At 40.7% G+C, this 20,412-nt stretch overlaps 1 protein-coding gene across 2 annotated transcripts in view; it reads right to left on the bottom strand.

The window, feature by feature from the left end:
• Positions 1-20,412, bottom strand: part of EIF2AK4 (eukaryotic translation initiation factor 2 alpha kinase 4) — a gene marked incomplete at its 5' end in the record, with an annotated part of 113,725 nt that overhangs the window by 79,124 nt on the left and 14,189 nt on the right. For both annotated transcript variants that reach the window (XM_082649573.1, XM_082649574.1), the window contains 4 exons: positions 6,224-6,372; positions 7,881-7,961; positions 10,222-10,374; positions 19,320-19,422. In XM_082649573.1, coding sequence (XP_082505699.1) covers positions 6,224-6,372; positions 7,881-7,961; positions 10,222-10,374; positions 19,320-19,422 — 486 coding nt within the window. The remainder of the gene's footprint in view (positions 1-6,223; positions 6,373-7,880; positions 7,962-10,221; positions 10,375-19,319; positions 19,423-20,412) is intronic.

Here is a 20,412-nt window from a genome sequence, read left to right as displayed (position 1 = left end):
TCCAAATACCAGCGTATGACTAAATACACTGTAGCTCTGTTTAAATTCTGACTTCTCAAGTTATTTGTGCAGCCCTGGGCATACTGAAATTTATAGAGAAAACGGTAAGCGTGAGGGTTTAAAATGATGTGCTAGACTTATTAACATATAATAAATGATCCAGAAGCACCTCTACATGAGCTTTGCCCCCTCCAACAGATGGTGCTAATAGTCATTTTAGTCTAACTCCTCTATGTTCTTTAGTTTACAGTGTGTAAATGCTTGATTTTAAGGCATTTTAGACTATTAATCACCCCATCATGACTGTTAAGTACAAACCCAATGAGAACGTTAACAGTTCTAGTAAGAAAAGATGTATCATTAGGATTGAAAACAAACCCAGATATCATTTTAAAAGTGAAAGTGTCAAGAAAAGGACAAATGTGGTACATGTCACATGGGATATACTGACAGCAGGAACAATTCTGAAGGATAAAAAGTAAATCACAGAGAGTCTGAAGAGAAGGAACAAAGAAGTCCAATGTCACTGACGTTTCCTGTTTTCACCCAAAAATGTGTACATATTGGAGGCTCATACTGTCTACTTTGGACTCATCAGAATTGGGTTCAGAACAACCTTTTGGAACCTAATCCATTAATAAGTAAAACAGCTCCTAAACTCCATCAGAAATAGCCATCCCAATGCAAGCAAATGGTATTTAGAAGCAATTAACACGGGTGCCATTGCCAATGATTTTTTTTTTAAAGATTTATTTATTATTTATTTTTGGCTGCGTTGGGTCTTAGTTGTGGCACACGTGGTCTTTCGCTGCGGCACATGGGCTTCTCTCTAGTTGTGGCGCAAAGGATCCAGGGCATGTGGGCTCTGTAGTTTGTGGCATGCGGGCTCTCTAGTTGAGGTGTGCGGGCTCAGTAGCTGTGGTGTGTGGGCTTAGTTGCCCCGCAGCATGTGGGATCTTAGTTCCCTAACCAGGGATGGAACCCGCATCCCCTGCATTGGAAGGTGGATTCTTTACCACTGGACTACCAGGGAAGTCCCGTCATTGCCAATGATTAATTCTAGATTATGGAATGTTCATGGGGGTTTGCAATATCATTAGAAATATCACCCATGTTATCACTTTTTCCCAGTAGCTGTGGCAGTACACAGGATAAAGGGTGTTTTAAACAAAATTGCCAAATAACATTAACTGGGTTTTATAAAGAACAGATAAATTAGACACAGTTCAATTTTAGAAGACTAAATTAGGCATCTACGACCTTGATACCTCAAATAAGAAGAAAATATGATTTTTTAAAAAGCCAAGTAGCAAGAAAAGAGGAAGCAATTTGTCTACTAGGGACTTGAGAATCAGACTCCCACCCAAAAGACTGCTCTGTCAACATGGTCAATGGTGTAGATGGTTGGGATGGGACAGAAAAAGGGGATCTCAGATGAGACACAGGGAGCTAGTGTAGTCTCACCTTCCCGCCTAACTCACCAAGATGCCACAGAAAACTCTAGCTCTTGGTCCCCCAATTTGAAACTCCAGGCAGCTCTGTGGACATAGAGTTAGTAAGAATCGCTGACATTGCTTAATTTGAAGTGAACCAGTATATGCCTCCATGGAGCCAACTGGAGAGACTGAACAGTGGAGGCTCACAAGTGTGGAGAGATGTATCAAGGATTCCCTCTTCCCCTACCCACATCCTTAATACTTCAGTGGTTCCCCAGCGCATGTCTTATACTTAGGAGACAGGCTGGGACCTGGAACCCTTTGCTGCAGTGCTTTCACCTGGACAAACACGTCTCCTAGAGCAACAGAATACAAAGAAACCATAAGGGACTAAAAATAACTGTGTGCATGCCCCCTTGGGGCAAATTATGAACAACAAGATACAAAAAGACCAAAAACCCAACTGCCACTTCTGAGGTGTTGGCAGCAAAGCTGGGTACTGAGCATGCACCCTGCACACAGCACCACCAAGGGGGTGGGGCCGACCACCCAGGTCACCCCTCCGGCCCAACCCAGGGGTCTGCCCCTACCCTCACCCCATTTAAGGCACCAGCTTGCCCCCCCCATCTCAGAGACAGAGCAAGGGCACCTGTTATTTGTTTTTGCTCCCATGTGCTATATAGCACGAGTCCCAATAAAGCCTTGCCTGAATTTCTCATCTGGCCTCGTATCAATTTCTATTGATTAAAGAGTCCAAGAACCCAGCTGGATAACACTTATACCCTTAATTATCTCTTCTCTGTAAGGAGGAATAGCCAGCAGTTACCACAGCTGGTGTCAAAATCAGGAAAACAAACTACCAGACAACCTGATGCTGTTTCCTGGTGAAAATGGGTGATGTATCCTAGATTCTGGGCTACACTTTAGTAACCTGCACAGAAGGCAAGTCTGAAACGGTGAAAATAATCCTCTACCACGAACTACTTTATAGAATTTTTTTTTCTTTTTTTGCTTCTCCTAAAAAGTTCAAAGTGCCCATTTATGAGATACAACATCCCTGGGAAGAAGGCAGGAGAGAACAATGTCTGCATTTACAAAAGACAGCTTGACACTGAATGGTTAGTTTAAACTGACACTTTAAAATGTTTAGTTTTATATTATTTGAATGTTAACTCAAATTGAAAAAAAATAAAAGGTAAATCCTTCAAGAGAGAAAAAAGACAACCTTAAGGACACAGAAAATAAAGCTGTTCAACAAAGACAAAAACACATCCGTGAAAAGCTGGGCCAAGGGGGCTGGCCCTTGAGTATCAGGCCTTTAAGCTCTTTCCACTAGAACAGTGAGTGGTTTTCTGTTCTCTTTCTCTTGTTTTACGCAGTGGAAACCTTTCATTAAATAAAGCCTTACTGATTTTTGATATGCCCACATAAAAAGAAAAGCTGAGTCACCCTGGTTGAAGAGGCTGCAGACCCTACAAGTGCCAAAAAGACAGTCTGTCCCTTTCTATCATCCTTCCTGACTCCCTCCCTCCCTTCACCAGACGTTTACTGAGCACCTACTCTGTCTCTCCCAGGCACTGTTCCTGGACCTGAGGGAAACACAGATGAGGTCCTTGCTCGCATGAACTTGACATTGTCATGAAAGGAGAAAGACAATGAAAAAGCAAACAAATGTATATGAAGTTCAGTTAGCAGTAACTGCTATGGAGAAACTTAAAACAGGGAAGTGGAGAACAAGTGACTAAGCAGGGGAGCGGGGTGTTGGGGGGTGCTCAGGGAAGGCGTCTGAGGTCACTTGTGAGCGGAGAACCAAAAGATAAGGAGTCAGCCATGCAAAGTGCCCCAGGGAGAGCGTAGCAGGCAGACCGACTGGAAGAGGCCCTGAGATGGGAAGGAGCTTGGTGTGTGCGAGGGACTGGAAGATGAGCGTGGTTGCCGTGCAGAGGCTAAGGGAGGGGGAGAGTAGTACGAAGCATGATGTGCAAACTGTTCCTCTGCTGTTGCTCTCCTGTTCTCCATTCTCCACTGGCAGCCAGGAAGAACTTCACTCAGCGTGGATCAGATGGTATCTTATTCCTCTTTAAAACCCCGAATGGCTGCTCATTACACCTAAACTCCTGACCCGACCAACAGAGCCCTCCGTGACACACCCCTGCCGCCCCCTTGAACCACTGTCTCCATGCCTGCTCATTCTAGCCACGCTGCCCTGTTTGATGAGCTCTGGGCAGCACAAGACCAGGCTGGCTTCGGGTCTTCTGCACCGGCTGCTCTTTACCCGAACAGCTGGCTCCGTTCCATCATCCAGATCTGGTATCTGTGCCCCCCCAGTCGAAAGCCACCATCCTTCTGTCACTCAGGATCCAATCCTTGGACTCCAATCTAAAGTAGCCATCCAGTCTTTCTTCAAGACAGCCTATTTAAATTCTCTGTAGAGCGCTAGTCACTATCTGACGTGTTCTTGCTTGCTCGTGGACAGTCTCCTCCAACTAGAATATAAGCTCCATGAAACCAGCGTCCTTCTTGATCTTGCTTATTGAATCCCCAGGACTCAGAACAGTGTCTGACCTTTAGTAAGTGCTCATTAAGTATCTGGTTCTAGATTGTATTGTTTTTAGTCACAGCTCATTCGAATAATGCCTGCTGACAACAGTGATGACAAGGCCATCTCTACTAACTCTATCAAATGTATCTACTAACTGAAAGAATAAAATGGAACACTCTGCTTATTTCCTTTGGCTTTCCAACTCAAAGACTAGTGAATAGCAAGGAAGAAAAAGAATCATGAGTATGCCATGAGGTACTTCAGTATATCAAAGACTTTTTTTGTTTGTTTTTCTGCGGTATGTGGGCCTCTCACTGTTGTGGCCTCTCCCGTTGCGGAGCACAGGCTCTGGACGCGCAGGCACAGCGGCCATGGCTCACAGGCCCAGCTGCTCTGTGGCATGTGGGATCTTCCCGGACCAGGGCATAAACCCGTGCCCCACCCCTGCATCGGCAGGCGGACTCTCAACCACTGCGCCACCAGGGAAGCCCTCAAAGACTTTTTATTTCTTAACTGAAGAAGCATGTAAACTATATTTTAAGAAATATTCATTCTTTTCTAGTCGGTAGCCAACACAGTGCCAGAGTTCATGCAGGTTTGTACAACAACGTTGGCAAACGATACATAAAAATGATTTCTTGGGCTTCTCTGGTGGCGCAGTGGTTGAGGGTCCGCCTGTCGATGCAGGGGACACCGGTTTGTGCCCCGGTCCGGGAGGATCCTGCATGCCGTGGAGCGGCTGGGCCCGTGAGCCATGGCCGCTGGGCCTGTGCATCCGGAGCCTGTGCTCCGCAGCGGGAGAGGCCACGGCAGTGAGAGGCCCGCGTACCGAAAAAACAAAAAACAAACAAATAAACAAAAAAAAATGATTTCTTCTTGGATGCTCATGGAATGTCACATTTTATCCAAGACATACAAATGGCCCTCTACAAGCACTACATGAAAAGTTCTACCTATGTCAAGGAGGGAGAGAAGTTCCCATCCTTCCTTGAATAAACTTGCTAATAATCTCTGATCTCAAAAGCCAAGTCTAATCTTGGACCCGCTGTCTACAGTTAGCCGCAAAAATGGAAATGTTTAAACTAAAAAAATTGTTTTTTATACATCCTTATTCATGGCATTGATTTATTTCCACTGTTTCTAACACAGTAGGAATCTGTCAATTATTTCCTACTGAAATACCCTGACAACTTCAAACTATGTTGGAAGCCCAGTTGCAAAAACAATCTAAATTGGTGCAAGGAGTTATAACCTTAAAAAGGAATTGTTACCAGAAACTGCATTCAAGAAAAGACTTAGTTAACCTTAACAGTAGGTGCTTAAATGTTAATATCAAAATAATTTCTGAGCTGATTTTTTTTTTAAGTAGATAATTAGGGAAAGAACTGAAATGATTCCTTCGTATAAACAAACTGTAACCCGAAAGATTATATAAGCTTTTAATTTGGTACCTAAAATGTTTCTTTTTATAGAAGAAAATGTTGGTTTTAAGTGCTGCTTAGATTCTCACAAGAGATAGTTTAAACACATAAAGAAACTGAATTATAATACCTATACTACTTCATCACCCACCTACTCACAAATGGATTCTGTACTAAAATTCCTTTCTGGTCCACAGCGGGTCACAGCAAATAGACAGGGAAGTCTCAATTCTTTGGTGGAAAAGGATGTGGAGGAAGAGATAGTACCTTTCATATCATCTCTGGCGACAGGGAACAACCCAGGAGCCCACCTGCAGTAACAGGGAAGCCCAGTGTCCTCAGTAGCAACAGGGAGGGGAGCCCTGCCAGCAAACTGGGGCTCCCATCCTCACGTAAAGGATCTCCCACACCCGTGCCTGTTTTGGAGTATCCCCCACATCTGTGGTGGGACCTAGGGAGTTACAGGCTGCAAACACACACAGTGTGAAATCCGACTGGATGATGATTCTGACAGAGAAAAGCTTTTAAATCACTTACTGAATAATTAGATCATTAAAAGTCAGATCAAACTGCACTGGAGGCAAGACTGTCAAGTGTTGTAACTGTTATAAAAGGGAATGAACCCTAAAACTGGTTTCATGAAAGATATTTGGAAAGTGTTAAATGAAAATTTCATTTCATATTGCTAACTAATATATTAAGATATACAGGTGCTGCAAAAGTTATTAAAACTATCATGTGACAATTCCACCAAATTTCGCTACAAGTTGTTTTAATTCTTCTACATCTTTCATCCCTTCAGATCAGAAACCTCAGGGACTTACCTAGACCTTCCAGATGAGTTGGTCCGATGTTTACCGTTTCCTATAAAGTCAGGAGAGCCTCCATGTAGAATGGCAGCTGTTCTGTGTCCTCCTGGGTCTTTCCTAGAGGTATGATCTTGGTTTGACAAACTAGCTATTTCTAAACGTTCCTTAAAAGAAGAAAAGTAAAACCTACTTTAGATATGTCATAAGTGGAAGACAATCCTGGTACATAATTATACATATGTAGAGAATGCAAATCTTATTTAAGCTGAATGTTTCCAAGTGTAATAAAGTTGAACTCAACTTTTAAAAGTTTAATGTCCAAATATATACTGGTTCAAGAACTGAAGGCCAGGTGAGTTTTATAAACGAAAATGCTTAGAATCATGGAATATACATGAAAAGTTAGGGAGAAGAGCACGAGATGAACAGAAGGAGGCATTCAGAGAGAGAGCAGATTCAATATCCTATAATAAACCATAATGGAAAAGAGAAAAAATGTTCTAGTACCGTTTGCTGAAAAGGTTATCCTTTCTCCAGAATTATCTTTGTACCTTACTCAAAAAATCAGTTATATATACATGGGGTGGAGGGGTTCTATGTTTGCATTATGTCTTCTGTCTATTGACAGAATTAGTATTGTTCTGTTATCTATCTTGACTCCAATATTAAACTATTCTGAACACTGTAAAAAACAAACAAACAAACAAGGAGAGAGCAGAGTGAGTGACAGGAAGGCAGATCAGATGTAAGATAGGAGAGTTGGTGGGAACAGTAATATCACCTTAAATTTGTATACAGCTTTGTACGTTCACAAAGGGCAGTACATTTATCTGTGGGAATAATTACATAAGACAGAAAGGAAGGCATTATCTGTGCCGTCTTAAGGGGTGAGGAAAATGAGCCTCGGAGAGTGTCATCTGTCAAGGTCGCAGAGCCAGGCAGTAAAAAAGCCAAAGCTTTCAGCCAGGTGCTGCTTACCTGCACCTCAGTGCCTCCACCCACTGCACCTCACTGCTTCCCTTAAGTTTAATGCCATATTTCTCTAAAAGAGAATAAGCAAAATTGTCCCTGGATTTCTCCAAACATGTGTAGCTGGTTTTTGATTGAGTTGGACTCAGGAAAAATATAGGAAAAAGGACTTTATCCTTTTCCACCCCTGCTTTTTAAACCAGCTCTGTTGAATCCTTCTTTTCCATCACCGAATGAAATCTCAGGGAGATCCATGTGGTTTCCATTCACTCTTCTGTATGAACAAATAGTTTTGTTTTCCAAGTATTAATAATTCCAGTCTGGGTTGATTATCAAAACTCCAATCTCCTCTGTCCTTCAACTCTTTTGATAAACTACTGTAGTTATGTAAGCCAAAGACATCTACAGATAACATACAACTCTAAGTTTTGCTACTTATTTGGAGAATCTAAAATATATAATGAATGATATTTGGGGGACTTTTTAGTGCTTCATTTTAAGCTTTACTACTGATACTAACAATGGAGGGGAAAAAGAATAATGAAGGAAAAAGAATAATGAAGAATGAAGGACAGGGGTCCTGACTTCTCAGATATTCAAACATTATAAAGATACAATAATTCAAATATCATCAATGGAAATAAAAAGGTTTTATGTTTAGCAGAATGTAAACTATTCGAGTATGGCAGAATTGCTAGAGTACCTGCTTAGCCATTTCTTTCCTTTTTTTCTCTTCTTTTATCTCTTCTTTCCTTCTCTGAATCTCATGAAGGATTTCACGTTGCTGAAATAAATCATACTGCCATCAAATGCTGATCTCTGAAACCCATACAACATACGAATTCTGTAATCACAAAAAATCTTTTGAATTTCAGTAATTCAAGCTCTCATCTCCTAAGAGATCTGAATATCTAGAACCTTAGTACAAACTGTAGTTACGTCAGTTTTATTAGAGTTCTTAGGCAATAGGCTTCCCACTTAAATGTGTGTGAAGACTGTGGGGAGGGACACGTACTCCCCATTTCTATGTGGACGGACTTCTTTTGGAAGCACGGAGTCCTAACCACTGGACCGCCAGGGGATTCCCAATGTGGAGGGACTTTAACTGCAGCAACACCATGGGCCGCTCACTTCTCCCCACACTTGACTGAGACCCTCCTCTTTGATACCTGCCTGTCTGCAGAGAACATGCACTTGCGCCTACTGTCGGCCAGGCCGCTGGGTGGAGGTGGGCTGAGCTGGGTGCACACCCACAAGCCACAGACCTTCAGGTGCATTCCCCAATCAGTTTTCTCAGTATTAAAAGTGGCATTTTGATCTCTACCCATTTGACTCATGTAGCTATTACTCAAATGATTCTGAATTTTAGGTAGAGAAAAATAATGTTTTTTATGAGCTGCCTAAAATTCCAGGTTTTAAATATCAAAACTATTGAGAAACTCACCAAAAACTATTACAGCAATAATATAAAGCATACCCAAAACTTACAGGTAGTTATAGTAGGACACCAAAACAAGTCTGTTAAATATCCTTATCTTCTAGTAAAAATGTGTCTGCCTAAGAACAATGACAACAATAAGGAACTTTAAACCCTAAATGGTAACTAGGCTACGCAATTAAATAGGAGATAAGCAGTAACAAAATGAATGGAACCGGGATTTCCCTGGTGGTCCAGTGGTTAAGACTCCGTGCTCCCAGTGCAGGGGGCCCAGGTTCGATCCCTAGTCAGGGAACTAGATCCCGCATGCTGAAACCAAAAAAAAACCCCAAAACAAACAAACAAACAAAAATCCCTCATGCCGCAACTAAGACCTGGCACAGCCAAATAAATAAATATTGAGAAAAAAATGAACGGAACCCACAAAGACGGTGTTAACATAAGTAAAGGATGAACAAAATGAAGCAGGAAAAAAGAACCAGGAATAAGAACCTAAGAAAAGCAGGAAAAACAAAACCCTACAAGTAATTGCAACACCTAAGGGAAGAAAACTAAAAAGCCTCACTGAGAGATAAAAATAAATGGAAAAACATTCCTGGATAGGAAGTCTGAATACTGTCATAATGTTAATTCTTCCTAAATGAATACGTAAGTTTAGTGCAATTTTACTCAAAATCCCACAGGCTTTGTTTTGTTTTGATTTTGAGAAAGCAATCCTATAACTTATCTGTGAGAATAGCCAACAGAAAAAAAAAGAAAGAATGAAGGATGAAGGGACAGGGGTCCTGACTTAGACAGTCAAACGTTATAAAGATACAATAACTCAAAGAGTGCTGTAGAGACTCAAGAAAAAAACATGAATTGAACAAAAGAGACAATTCACAAGTAGAACTTAGTATAAATGAGTAGATAAAATACACTTTAAAGGAATTACTACAAATCACTTAAAAATGAATGATTACTTAATAAATGTGTTAGGAAAATGACTGGGAAAAAAGAAAAAAGAAAAACTCACACCCTCATTTTTACAACCCACACCAAAATAAGTTCTAGGTAAGTTTATTAAAAAACTAAATAGAAGGAAAAAAAAACTTAAAAATCAGGAAGGAAATTTAGATACATGTATTAACTCTGATTAAAGGATTTTAAAAATAACACAGCAGTATACATCCGTATGCAAATTAAGAAAAAGTAAAAATGGTTAATGAACAAAAAAAACCTTCAGTCTCTGGCTTTGGCTACTCATTTGGGCATGAGATACTTGTCCCACAGAGGGAAGAAGATAATAGCCTCTGAACTCCTGCACAGCTTTACAAGCGCAGAAAGAGCACCAGAAGTTTGGTTAAGCCAACTTCCTTTTTCTCTTATTTAAAAACCTGGACTAAGCGTTCTAGGGGTAGCATTGATATCTGTTGGGAGGGAATCACTCATAGTATTTATTTCTTGGTTACTCTTAGGGCCTTCTTTCACATGAATCCATGATTCTTGGATCAAATGCTGAGCAAAACTTAAAAGAAATACCAGTAAGTGAGTAGGTAGAGACGGAGGAAAACCTATAGGAGCTCGCAGTCCTCCGGGCCGGACACCGCGGCGACAAGGGTCTCACCTCCTCTTCCTCTTTCCGCTTGGCCTCTAACTGCCTCCGTTGCTCCTCCTGAGCCCGCCTTTCCAGCATTTCTTCATGAAAAGACTTGGGAGGGGGCTTGTTGTGCTCACAGAGGAATGACTGCACATGGTAAGCCAGTTCAAATATCATCACCTAAACACATGGATGGAAATCAACCACAAATGGTCAAATGGTCAAGCAAAGCAGGGCCTCAAGGTGAGACTACAGAAAAACATGCAGGCCATCCGAGACCCACTCACAATGGTGATATTCATTTTGATGTGACACGTTCTAAATTAGGTCTAGGATGCAACCACAGGAGGAAAAAGCTTTTATAGCACTCACCTCATTGTGTTACCATCAAGAAAAATCACTATCTAGATAAATAAAAAACTTCACTTTTCTTTTGCAATCCTATTCAATTTATTAGCATTTTCTGTATAATAAATCCGATAAAATGTTTTTCTGTATAAATAAATCTGGTAAAATATTTAAGACTGCATAAAAGTAAAGACTACCTTCCCAGCTAGAAAACCTGCCTACATAATGACAGTTGAGCAGAGAATAATCATTGCTAACATGAGAGCTTTCATCTATCCATACAGCATCCTGAAAACATCCTACCGGGGTACAGAGGCAAATGCTTAAAGGCCTCACTCTCTCCCTGCTAGTAATGGACCAGTAGGAGGCTAATTAATACTTAGAAAGCATTTCATTTCCACTTAGGGAAGCATTCACAGTATCAGAAGGAAAAAGGCCCCCCTCTCAGACATCCTATGTGAATGTAGGAAGCCACTTTCCCCAACCCCTAAATCATAAACCATAGCTTGGTTGGTAAATCAACAGAGCAAGGGTTTCTGGGACCCCACACTGACCAACTATTCCAACCCCAAAGAGGTCAAGAGTGCCAAGCTCCTTCTGCAGATGAGGACCACCACTCTGAAATTTCTTTTTCCTCAATTACAATGAAGCACATTAAAAATTATTGTTCCTAAAAGGACTTAGGGTGGTAAAAAGTAACAGAATTCATTGTACACAAGAATATATAGTTTGCCTGGTGTTCACCTTTCTTTTGGGGAGAAACCACAGCTATTGTTGGGGGAAGCTGTATTTTTTATTGTACTAGAAGCTGTGGCGTTCACTAGAAACACTAGTTTAGAGTCTAAGAGGCAAACTATTCTGTGAAAAGCTCTTTTAAGGAAAGCTGGTTAAAGAAGGCAGTTTCCATCACGTCAAAGAGAAACCATTTCTACACCAGAAAGGAGCCAGGAGCCAAGCAGTGGAGGGATTTTCTTTTGCTAATCTGTTTAATTTACTAGCATTTTCTGTATAAATCTGATAAAACATACAAGACTGGATGTAAATAAGAGCTAGTCTCCAGACTGGCTCTTGTCCCCCTCTCCCCCAAATCTACACAGTCCATCGTCTTGCTTCTCTCAGCCTCTGCTCACATGTCACCTGGTGGGGCCTCTCCTGACCTCTTTATTTACAACAGCCGCTCTGCCTCACCTCGCAGTACACATCTGTATCAGTCAGGGTTCTCCCGAGAGACAGAACCAAATAGAAGGGGTATGTGTCCATATATATATATATATATATATATATATATATATATGGTATAGTATCTGCACATAACCTATGTGCATCCTCCCACAGTATACTTTAAATCATCTCTAGATTACTTACAATACCTAATAGAACGAAAATACTATGTAAATAGTTGTAAATACTATGTAAATGCTATGTAAATAGTTGTCGGCATGCAGCAAATTCAAGTTCTGCTTTTTGGAACTTCCTGGATTGTTTTTCTGAATATTTTCCATCTATGGTTGCCTGAATACACGGATGTAGTACCCAGAGATACGGAGAGCCGACTGTGTATGTTGAGAGAGAGAGAGAGAGAGAGAGAGAGAGAGAGAGAGAGAGAGAGAGAGATGGAGGGAGGGAGGGAGGGAGGGAGGGAGGGAAGGAGGGAGAGGGAAAAATTGATTGAGATTGATTTTAAGGAATTGGTTCACATGATTACAGACGCTGGTAAGTCCAAATTCTGCAGAGTACGCCAGCAGGCTGGTGACCCAGGGCAGAGTTGATGTTGCAGTTCAAGTCCCAAGGGCATCTCCTGGCAATTCCTTCTTCCAGGGAGGCCAGTCTTCTTCTTTTAATGCCCTCAACTAACTGGGTAAGGCACCCCCACCTTATGGAGAGTAAGCTGCTTAACTCAAAGTAGACTGATTTAAATGTTAATTTCATCTAAAAAATACCTTCACAGAAACATATAGAATAATGTTTGGCCAAATATCCAGGTACCATGTCCTAGCCAACAGACACATAAAATTAACCATCACAACTTCTATTAGAATGGATAAAATAGAAAACTGACAACATCAAATGCTGACACGGACGTGGAGAAACTGGGTCACTCACATATTGCTGACGGTAATGTAAAGTGGTCAGCTAACCTGGAAAATTCGGGCAGTTTCTTAAAAAACTGAACACACGGTACCATACACCCACAACTGCACTCCTGAGCATTTACTTCAGAGAAATGAACTTGTGTTCACACCAAAAGCTGTACATAAATGTTTACACAGCTTTATTTTTTATTTATTTATTTATTTTTGGCTGTGTTGGGTCTTCGTTTCTGTGTGAGGGCTTTCTCTAGTTGCAGCAAGCGGGGGCCACTCTTCATCGCGGTGCGCGGGCCTCTCACTGTCGCGGACTCTCCTGTTACGGAGCACAGGCTCCAGACTCGCAGGCTCAGTAGTTGTGGCTCACGGGCCTAGTTGCTCTGCAGCATGTGGGATCTTCCCAGACCAGGGCTCGAATCTGTGTCCCCTGCATGGGCAGGCAGATTCTCAACCACTGCACCACCAGGGAAGCCCAGCAGCTTTATTTTTAATAGCCCCAAACTGGAAATAATTCAGCTGTCTTTCACCTGGTGGATGGCTAAACAAACAGTGGTGCACCTATAAGATGGAATACTACTCAGCAATAAAAAGTAACAACTATTGATACATGTGACAGTCTGATGAGTCTCCACAGAATCATGCTGAAGTGGTGGGGGGAAGGGGAGTAAATCCCAAAGGTCACATACTGTGACTCTATTTATATAACATCCTTGAAATGAGACAATTACAGAAATGGAGAACAGATTAGTGGTTGTCAGGTATCACGGAGGGCATGGGGGTGTAAGGAGGTGGCAACATTAGGGATCTTGTGGTGATGAAACTATTCTGTATCTTGACTGTATCAATGTCAATGTCCTGGTTATGATATTACACTACAGTTTTGCAAAAATGTTACCATTGGGGCAAACTGAGTAAAGGGTACTTGGGCTCTCCTGGTTTTATTTCTTACAATTGCATGTGAATCTATAATTATCTCAAAATAAAAAGTATAATTTGTAATAAAGCCAAAAAAGGCAGGGGGGTGGGGGGACAACAAAAGCAGAAATAAACAAGTGGGACTACATCAAATTAAAAAGTTTCTGCACAGCAAAGGAAACCATCAGCAAATGAAAAGGTAACCTACAGAATGGGAGAAGATATTTGCAAATCATATAACTGATAAGGAGTTAATATTTAAATACATAAAGAATTCATACAACTCAGTAGCAAAAAAAAGAAACCAAACAATCTGGGACTTCCCTGGTGGTGCAGTGGTTAAGAGTCCGCCTGCCAGTGCAGGGGACATGAGTTCGACCCCTGGTCTGGGAAGATCCCACATTCCACATGCCATGGAGCAACTAAGCCCGTGCACCACAACTACTGAGCCTGCACTCTAGAGCCCGCAAGCCACAACTACTAAGCCCGCATGCCACAACTACTGAGCCTGCGCTCTAGAGCCCGTGAGCCACAGCTACTGAAGCCCGCGTGCCTGGAGCCCACACCCTGCAACAAAAGAAGCCACCACAGTGAGAAGCCCGAGCACCGCAAAGAGTAGTCCCCACTCACCACGACTAGAGAAAGCCCGCGTGCAGCAACAAAGGCGCAGCGCAGCCAAAAAGAAACAAAAAGAACAAAACAATAAACCCCCCCAAACTCGCAAACAATCCAATTAAAAAATGGGCAGAGGAACACAACAGACATTTTTCCAAAAAAGCCAATGGCCAATAGGCATATGAAAAGATACTCGACATCACTAATCATCAGGGAAATGCTAATCAAAACCACAATGTGTCATCACCTCACACCTGTTAAAATGGCTATCATCAAAAAGACAGCAAATAACAAGTGTTGGCGAGGATGTGGAGAAAAGGGATCCCAGGTACACTCTTGGTGAGAATGTAAATTGGTGCAGCCACTATGGAAAACAGTATGTAGGTTCCTCAAAAACTTAAAAATAGAAATACCATATGATCCAGCAATCCCACTTCTGAGTATATATTTAAAGGAAATGAAAACAAAGGATCTTGAAGAGATATCTGTACTCCCATGTTACTGCAGCATTATTCACGATTGCCAAGCTAGGGAAACAACCTAAGTGTCAACGAATAAGTGAATAAAGAAGATGTGATACACACACACACCAGAATATTGTTGAGCCATGAAAAAGGACATCCTCCTGTTTGCAAGACACAGATGGACCTTGAGGCATTATGTTAAGTGAAACAAGTCAGACAAAGACAAATACTGCACGATATCACTTACAGGTGGAATATAAAAAAGCTGAACTCACAGAAACAAAGACTAAAAGTGCTGTTGTTTTAAGCTGCTACATTTTAGGAAAATTTGTTAGACGGTAATAGATAACTGAATTCGGACAGAACTGAATACTGAACACTTCCTTACTTGAACTTATAAACAAAGTAAAGTATTTACACATAATTATTCGTTTTTCAAAGTAGAACAGCTTTGTGGTATTTGTTGTCTCCACGGCCTAGGAGCCAGAGGTAGTAACTAGAGTGTTAGGGACCCCTAACTTTCAATTTTGGCTCAAGTTCCAAGAAAACATGTACTCTTGAGATATAATTTGGTGGTTTGATATTTTGGTTTTTCTACCTGTAAGACAGCATTGACATACATTAATTCATTTGTTAAATTTAAAAAGTATTAAACTAATATAAACAGAATAAAATATAATAACTTAAACAAAAAAGAAACAGAGACTAGAATGGTGGTTACCAGGGGCCAGGGGCGAGGGGGTGGGAGAAAAGGGGAGATATGTTGGTCAAAGAGTACAAACTTCCAGTTATAAGATAAATAAGTTCTGGGGATCTAATGTACAGCATAGTGATTATACTTAATAACACTGCATTGTAAAAATAAAATAAAATACAGCAAAAAATTTTTCAAAAAAATCACAAATCATGAATCCAAGAAACCAGAGAATTCTGTAGCTGAATTTTCAATATAACTCCATATTATTTTTCAGCTAGACATTAGACTACCCTACAAATGACTTAAACTAGAAAGAACTTTGGAATAATTCCCAAGGCCTATTTTTTTGTCCAGACTGTGCTACAATCACTTTCTTTCTTTCTTTTTTTTAACACCTTTATTGGAGTATAATTGCTTTACAGTGGTGTGTTAGTTTCTGCTTTATAACAAAGTGAATCAGTTATACATATACATAAATCCCCATATCTCCTCCCTCTTGGGTCTCCCTCCCACCCGCCCTATCCCACCCCTCTAGGTGGTCACAAAGCATCGAGCTGATCTCCCTGTGCTATGCGGCTGCTTCCCACTAGCTATCTATTTTACATTTGGTAGTGTATATATGTCCATGCCACTCTCTCACTTTGTCCCAGATTACCCTTCCCCCTCCCTGTGTCCTCAAGTCCATTCTCTACATCTGTGTCTTTATTCCTGTCCGGCCCCTAGGCTGTTCAGAACCTGTTTTTTGTTTTTAGATTCCATATATATGTGTTCGCATACGGTGTTTGTTTTTCTCTTTCTGACTTACTTCACTCTATATGCAGACTCTAGGTCCATCCACCTCACTACAAATAATTCAATTTCGTTTCTTTTTATGGCTCAGTAATATTCCATTGTATATATATGCCACATCTTCTTTATCCATTCATCTGTCCATGGACACTTAGGTTGCTTCCATGTCCTGGCTATTGTAAATAGAGCTGCAATGAACATTGTGGTACATGACTCTATGAATTATGGTTTTCTCAGGGTATATGCGCAGTAGTGGGATTGCTGGGTCGTATGGTAGTTCTATTTTTAGTTTTTTAAGGAACCTCCATACTGTTCTCCATAGTGGCTGTATCAATTTACACTGCCAACAACAGTGCAAGAGGGTTCCCTTTTCTCCACACCCTCTCCAGCATTTTTTTTTTTTCCCAGCATTTTTTGATGATGGCCATTCTGACTGGTGTGAGGTGATACCTCATTGTGGTATTGATTTGCATTTCTCTAATGATAAGTCATGTTGAGCATCCTTCCATTTGTTTGTTGTCAGTCTGTATATCTTCTTTGGAGAAATGTCTACTCAGGTCTTCTGCCCATTTTGGGGTTGGGTTGTTTGTTTTTTTGATATTGAGCTGCATGTGCTGCTTGTCTGTTTTGGAGATTAGTCCTTTGTCAGTGGCTTCATTTGCAAATATTTTCTCCTATTCTGAGGGTTGTCTTTTCGTCTTGTTTAAGTTTTCTTTTGCTGTGCAAAAGCTTTTAAGTTTCATTAGGTCCTGTTTGTTTACTTTTGTTTTTATTTCCATTTCTCTAGGAGGTGGGTCAAAAAGGTGCTTGCTGTGATTTATGTCATAGAGTGTTCTGCCTATGTGTTCCTCTAAGAGTTTTATAGTATCTGGCCTTACATTTAGGTCTTTAATCCATTCTGAGTTTATTTTTGTATATGGTGTTAGGGAGTGTTCTAATTTCATTCTTTTACATGTAGCTGTCCAGTTTTCCCAGCACCACTTATTGAAGAGGCTGTCTTTTCTCCATTGTATATTCTTGTCTCCTTTATCAAAAATAAGGTGACCATATGTGCATGGGTTTATCTCTGGGCTTTCTATCCTGTTCCATTGATCTATATTTCTGTTTTTGTGCCAGTACCATACTGTCTTGATTACTGTAGCTTTGTAGTATAGTCTGAAGTCTGGGAGCCTGATTCCTCCAGCTGTTTTTCTTTCTCAAGATTGCTTTGGCTATTCAGGGTCTTTTGTGTTTCCATACAAATTGTGAAATTTTTTGTTCTAGTTCTGTGAAAAATGTCATTGGTAATTTGATAGGGATTGCACTGAATCTGTAGATTGCTTTGGATTGCAGAGTCATTTTCACAATGTTGATTCTTCCAATCCAAGAACATGGTATATCTCTCCATCTATTTGTATCATCTTTAATTTCTTTCATCAGTGCCTTATAGTTTTCTGCATACAGGTCTTTTGTCTCCTTAGGTAGGTTTATTCCTAGGTATTTTATTCTTTTTGTTGCAGCGGTAAATGGGAGTGTTTCCTTAACTTCTCTTTCAGATTTTTCATCATTAGTATATAGGAATGCAAGAGATTTCTGTGCATTAATTTTGTATCCTGCTACTCTACCAAATTCATTGATTAGCTCTAGTAGTTTTCTGGTAGCATCTTCAGGATTCTCTATGTATAGTATCATGTCATCTGCAAACAGCAACAGCTTTACTTCTTTTCTGATTTGGATCCCTTTTATTTCTTTTTCTTCTCTGACTGCTGTGGCTAAAACCTCCAAAACTATGTTGAATAATAATGGTGAGAATGGACAACCTTGTCTTGTTCCTGATCTTAGAGGAAATGGTGTCAGTTTTTCATACAATCACTTTTTTTTTAATTTTAGAATTTTATTTATTTTTTTATACAGCAGGTTCTTATTAGCTATCCATTTTATACATATTAGTGTATACATGTCAATCCCAATCTCCCAATTCATCACACCACCCCCACCCCCTGCCACTTTCCCCACTTGGTGTCCATACATTTGTTTTCTATATCTGTGTCTCCATTTCTGCCCTGCAAACCAGTTCATCTGTACCATTTTTCTAGGTTCCACATATATGCATTAATATACAATATTTGTTTTTCTCTTTCTGACTTACTTCACCCTGTATGACAGTCTCTAGATCCATCCACGTCTCTACAAATGACCCAATTTTGTTCCTTTTTATGGCTGAGTAATATTCCATTGTATATATTTACCACATCTTCTTTATCCATTTGTCTGTCGATGGGCATTTAGGTTGCTTCCATGACCTGGCTGTCATACAGCCACTTTCTATACTACAACAATCACTGAAGTTCTTGGAAACGCAACTTAGATGGCTGTGACTCAATGTGTTATAGAATGCAAGTAAAAAACTGTCCAGGCACTTTCCTAGAGGCCCAGCACAGACATGGAGGCCTAGGGTTAGCCCTTACTTAGCTCTTCTCAATTTTTATAGAATGGGATAGTTAAGCATGAGCTACCTAGGCAAAAACACTGAGTGATCTTATACAAAAGTGAGGAAATAGATTATATTTAAGAGATAATAATACTCTCTGTAATTATACACACAGTATACACAGAGTTAATACACACAGTAATACTCTGCCCTAAGAAGTCACCTAGCGTAGCCCTCCAGAGAGAGTTCTGCCACCCGAGGGGGAGCTCATGTAGACTGTGATGTCACAGAATTAAAAAAGAATCAGTACTGAACTAGGTGTAAATGCTCAGGTATAAAAGGGACATTGATGGAGGAGAGTGTATTGTTAATTGTTGAGAAGGAAAACAGTTCTTCTGATATGAAAATTGGAGAGGTGGCAAAGTTTGGTGAGATATCACTTGTCTGCAAACATTTTCCAGCATAAAGGTTGAAGTCTAGATGAGGTCATGATGTCAGGACCAAAGTGTGCAAAAAGAATGCCCAGGTTCATATAAAGTGCTTCCAGAAGAATTCTTAAGCAACAGTACTATCTATATATACTCCACAATTTGTAATTCATAAATACCATTAATTAAAAAAATAAAAACAGCAATGTTCCCCTTTATAGATACCAATAAAACCCAAAACATCCTAGTGAAATTTAGATTTGAGGTGCAATGGGAAAGCCTTTAACCCAAAGAAAAGGCCAGAAGGCAAACACTGTTGAACATGACGAGATTTTTACCATCCTCTCATAATTCCAGTTTAACAAATCATACCTCGCCACAATGTTTTTTGGCCACTTCTTCTAGGCGGGACTTTAACAAATTAACAGTTTCATTTGACAGACCTTTGGCATTCATTAATGCTATTTCAGGGACTCTGGAAAAGAAAAAAACAAAAAGGAGTTACTCTATAAAGTACAGATTATTTGCATTAATATTTGCTAAGTTCCAAGCTCGGGGCCTGGGGATTTCATAAGGGCCTCATTTGTGAATCTCTCTGTACCCCCAGCAACATTTCTTTTCATCTCAAAAGCATTTTAACTTTACCCCAGCAACTCTGTTGACACAGTACTCAGCATGGAGGCACCTGCAGCCTGTGGGGGCAGCAGTGGGCTGGCTAGTCATCTGTGTGGGCAGTTGGGTGCCCTGATCCCCCAGAGGACCAGACATACATGATTGGGGCTCAATCAGGGGTCTCCCCAACTCCTCTGTGTGATTTCAGCTTTATAACCTGATTTAAATTTTTAGCATCAATTACTGTCTACTGCCTTTTAAAAAAAATCACTCCAGCTCTGTGTGTGATTCTAGCCTAGTAACTTCACTATGAGCTCCCTTGTATGGTAACGCTCCATCCTGGCTTGCCCCTCAACGTCAGTTTCCTCAGACAGCTCACCTGCCAGAGTCCAGACGCTCTGTGCTCATTAGTGCACTCCAGCATAAAGCAGGACAAGAATACTAGGCGAGATGGAGCCACAGTGATCTATCTAGTATTCCTACAACATGCTGTGTCCCAGGCACTCATTCTGCTGTAAATGAGCTCACTTACTCATACATAAATCTAGTCATGCACACTCTGCAAACTCTGCTCTTCCAAGGATGCCTACCACACTCTCCTCTCCATCCCTATAGAGCACAACTAAGAGTTAACACTTTCTACCCAAGGAAAGTACAACCAGCCCTTGGGGTTCTTTTATTTCCAACCAATACACATCTAATAACAACTCTGAGATTAAGCAGGCTTCATTTGAAGAGAAGATGATTCATCACTTCCCACAAAGCATTTCTGAGTAATTCATGGCGTTTTACCTTGGCGAAGCCTTTACTCTTCACTTACCTATGGATTCTCTCAATGCTTCAGTATGATAGA

This window comes from Grampus griseus (genome assembly GCF_964374135.1).
Source record: "Grampus griseus genome assembly, chromosome: 2".
Taxonomy (NCBI): domain Eukaryota; kingdom Metazoa; phylum Chordata; class Mammalia; order Artiodactyla; family Delphinidae; genus Grampus; species Grampus griseus.
The sequence above is the reverse complement of the archived record's forward strand: the minus strand, read 5'-3'. Positions and strand labels throughout refer to the sequence as shown.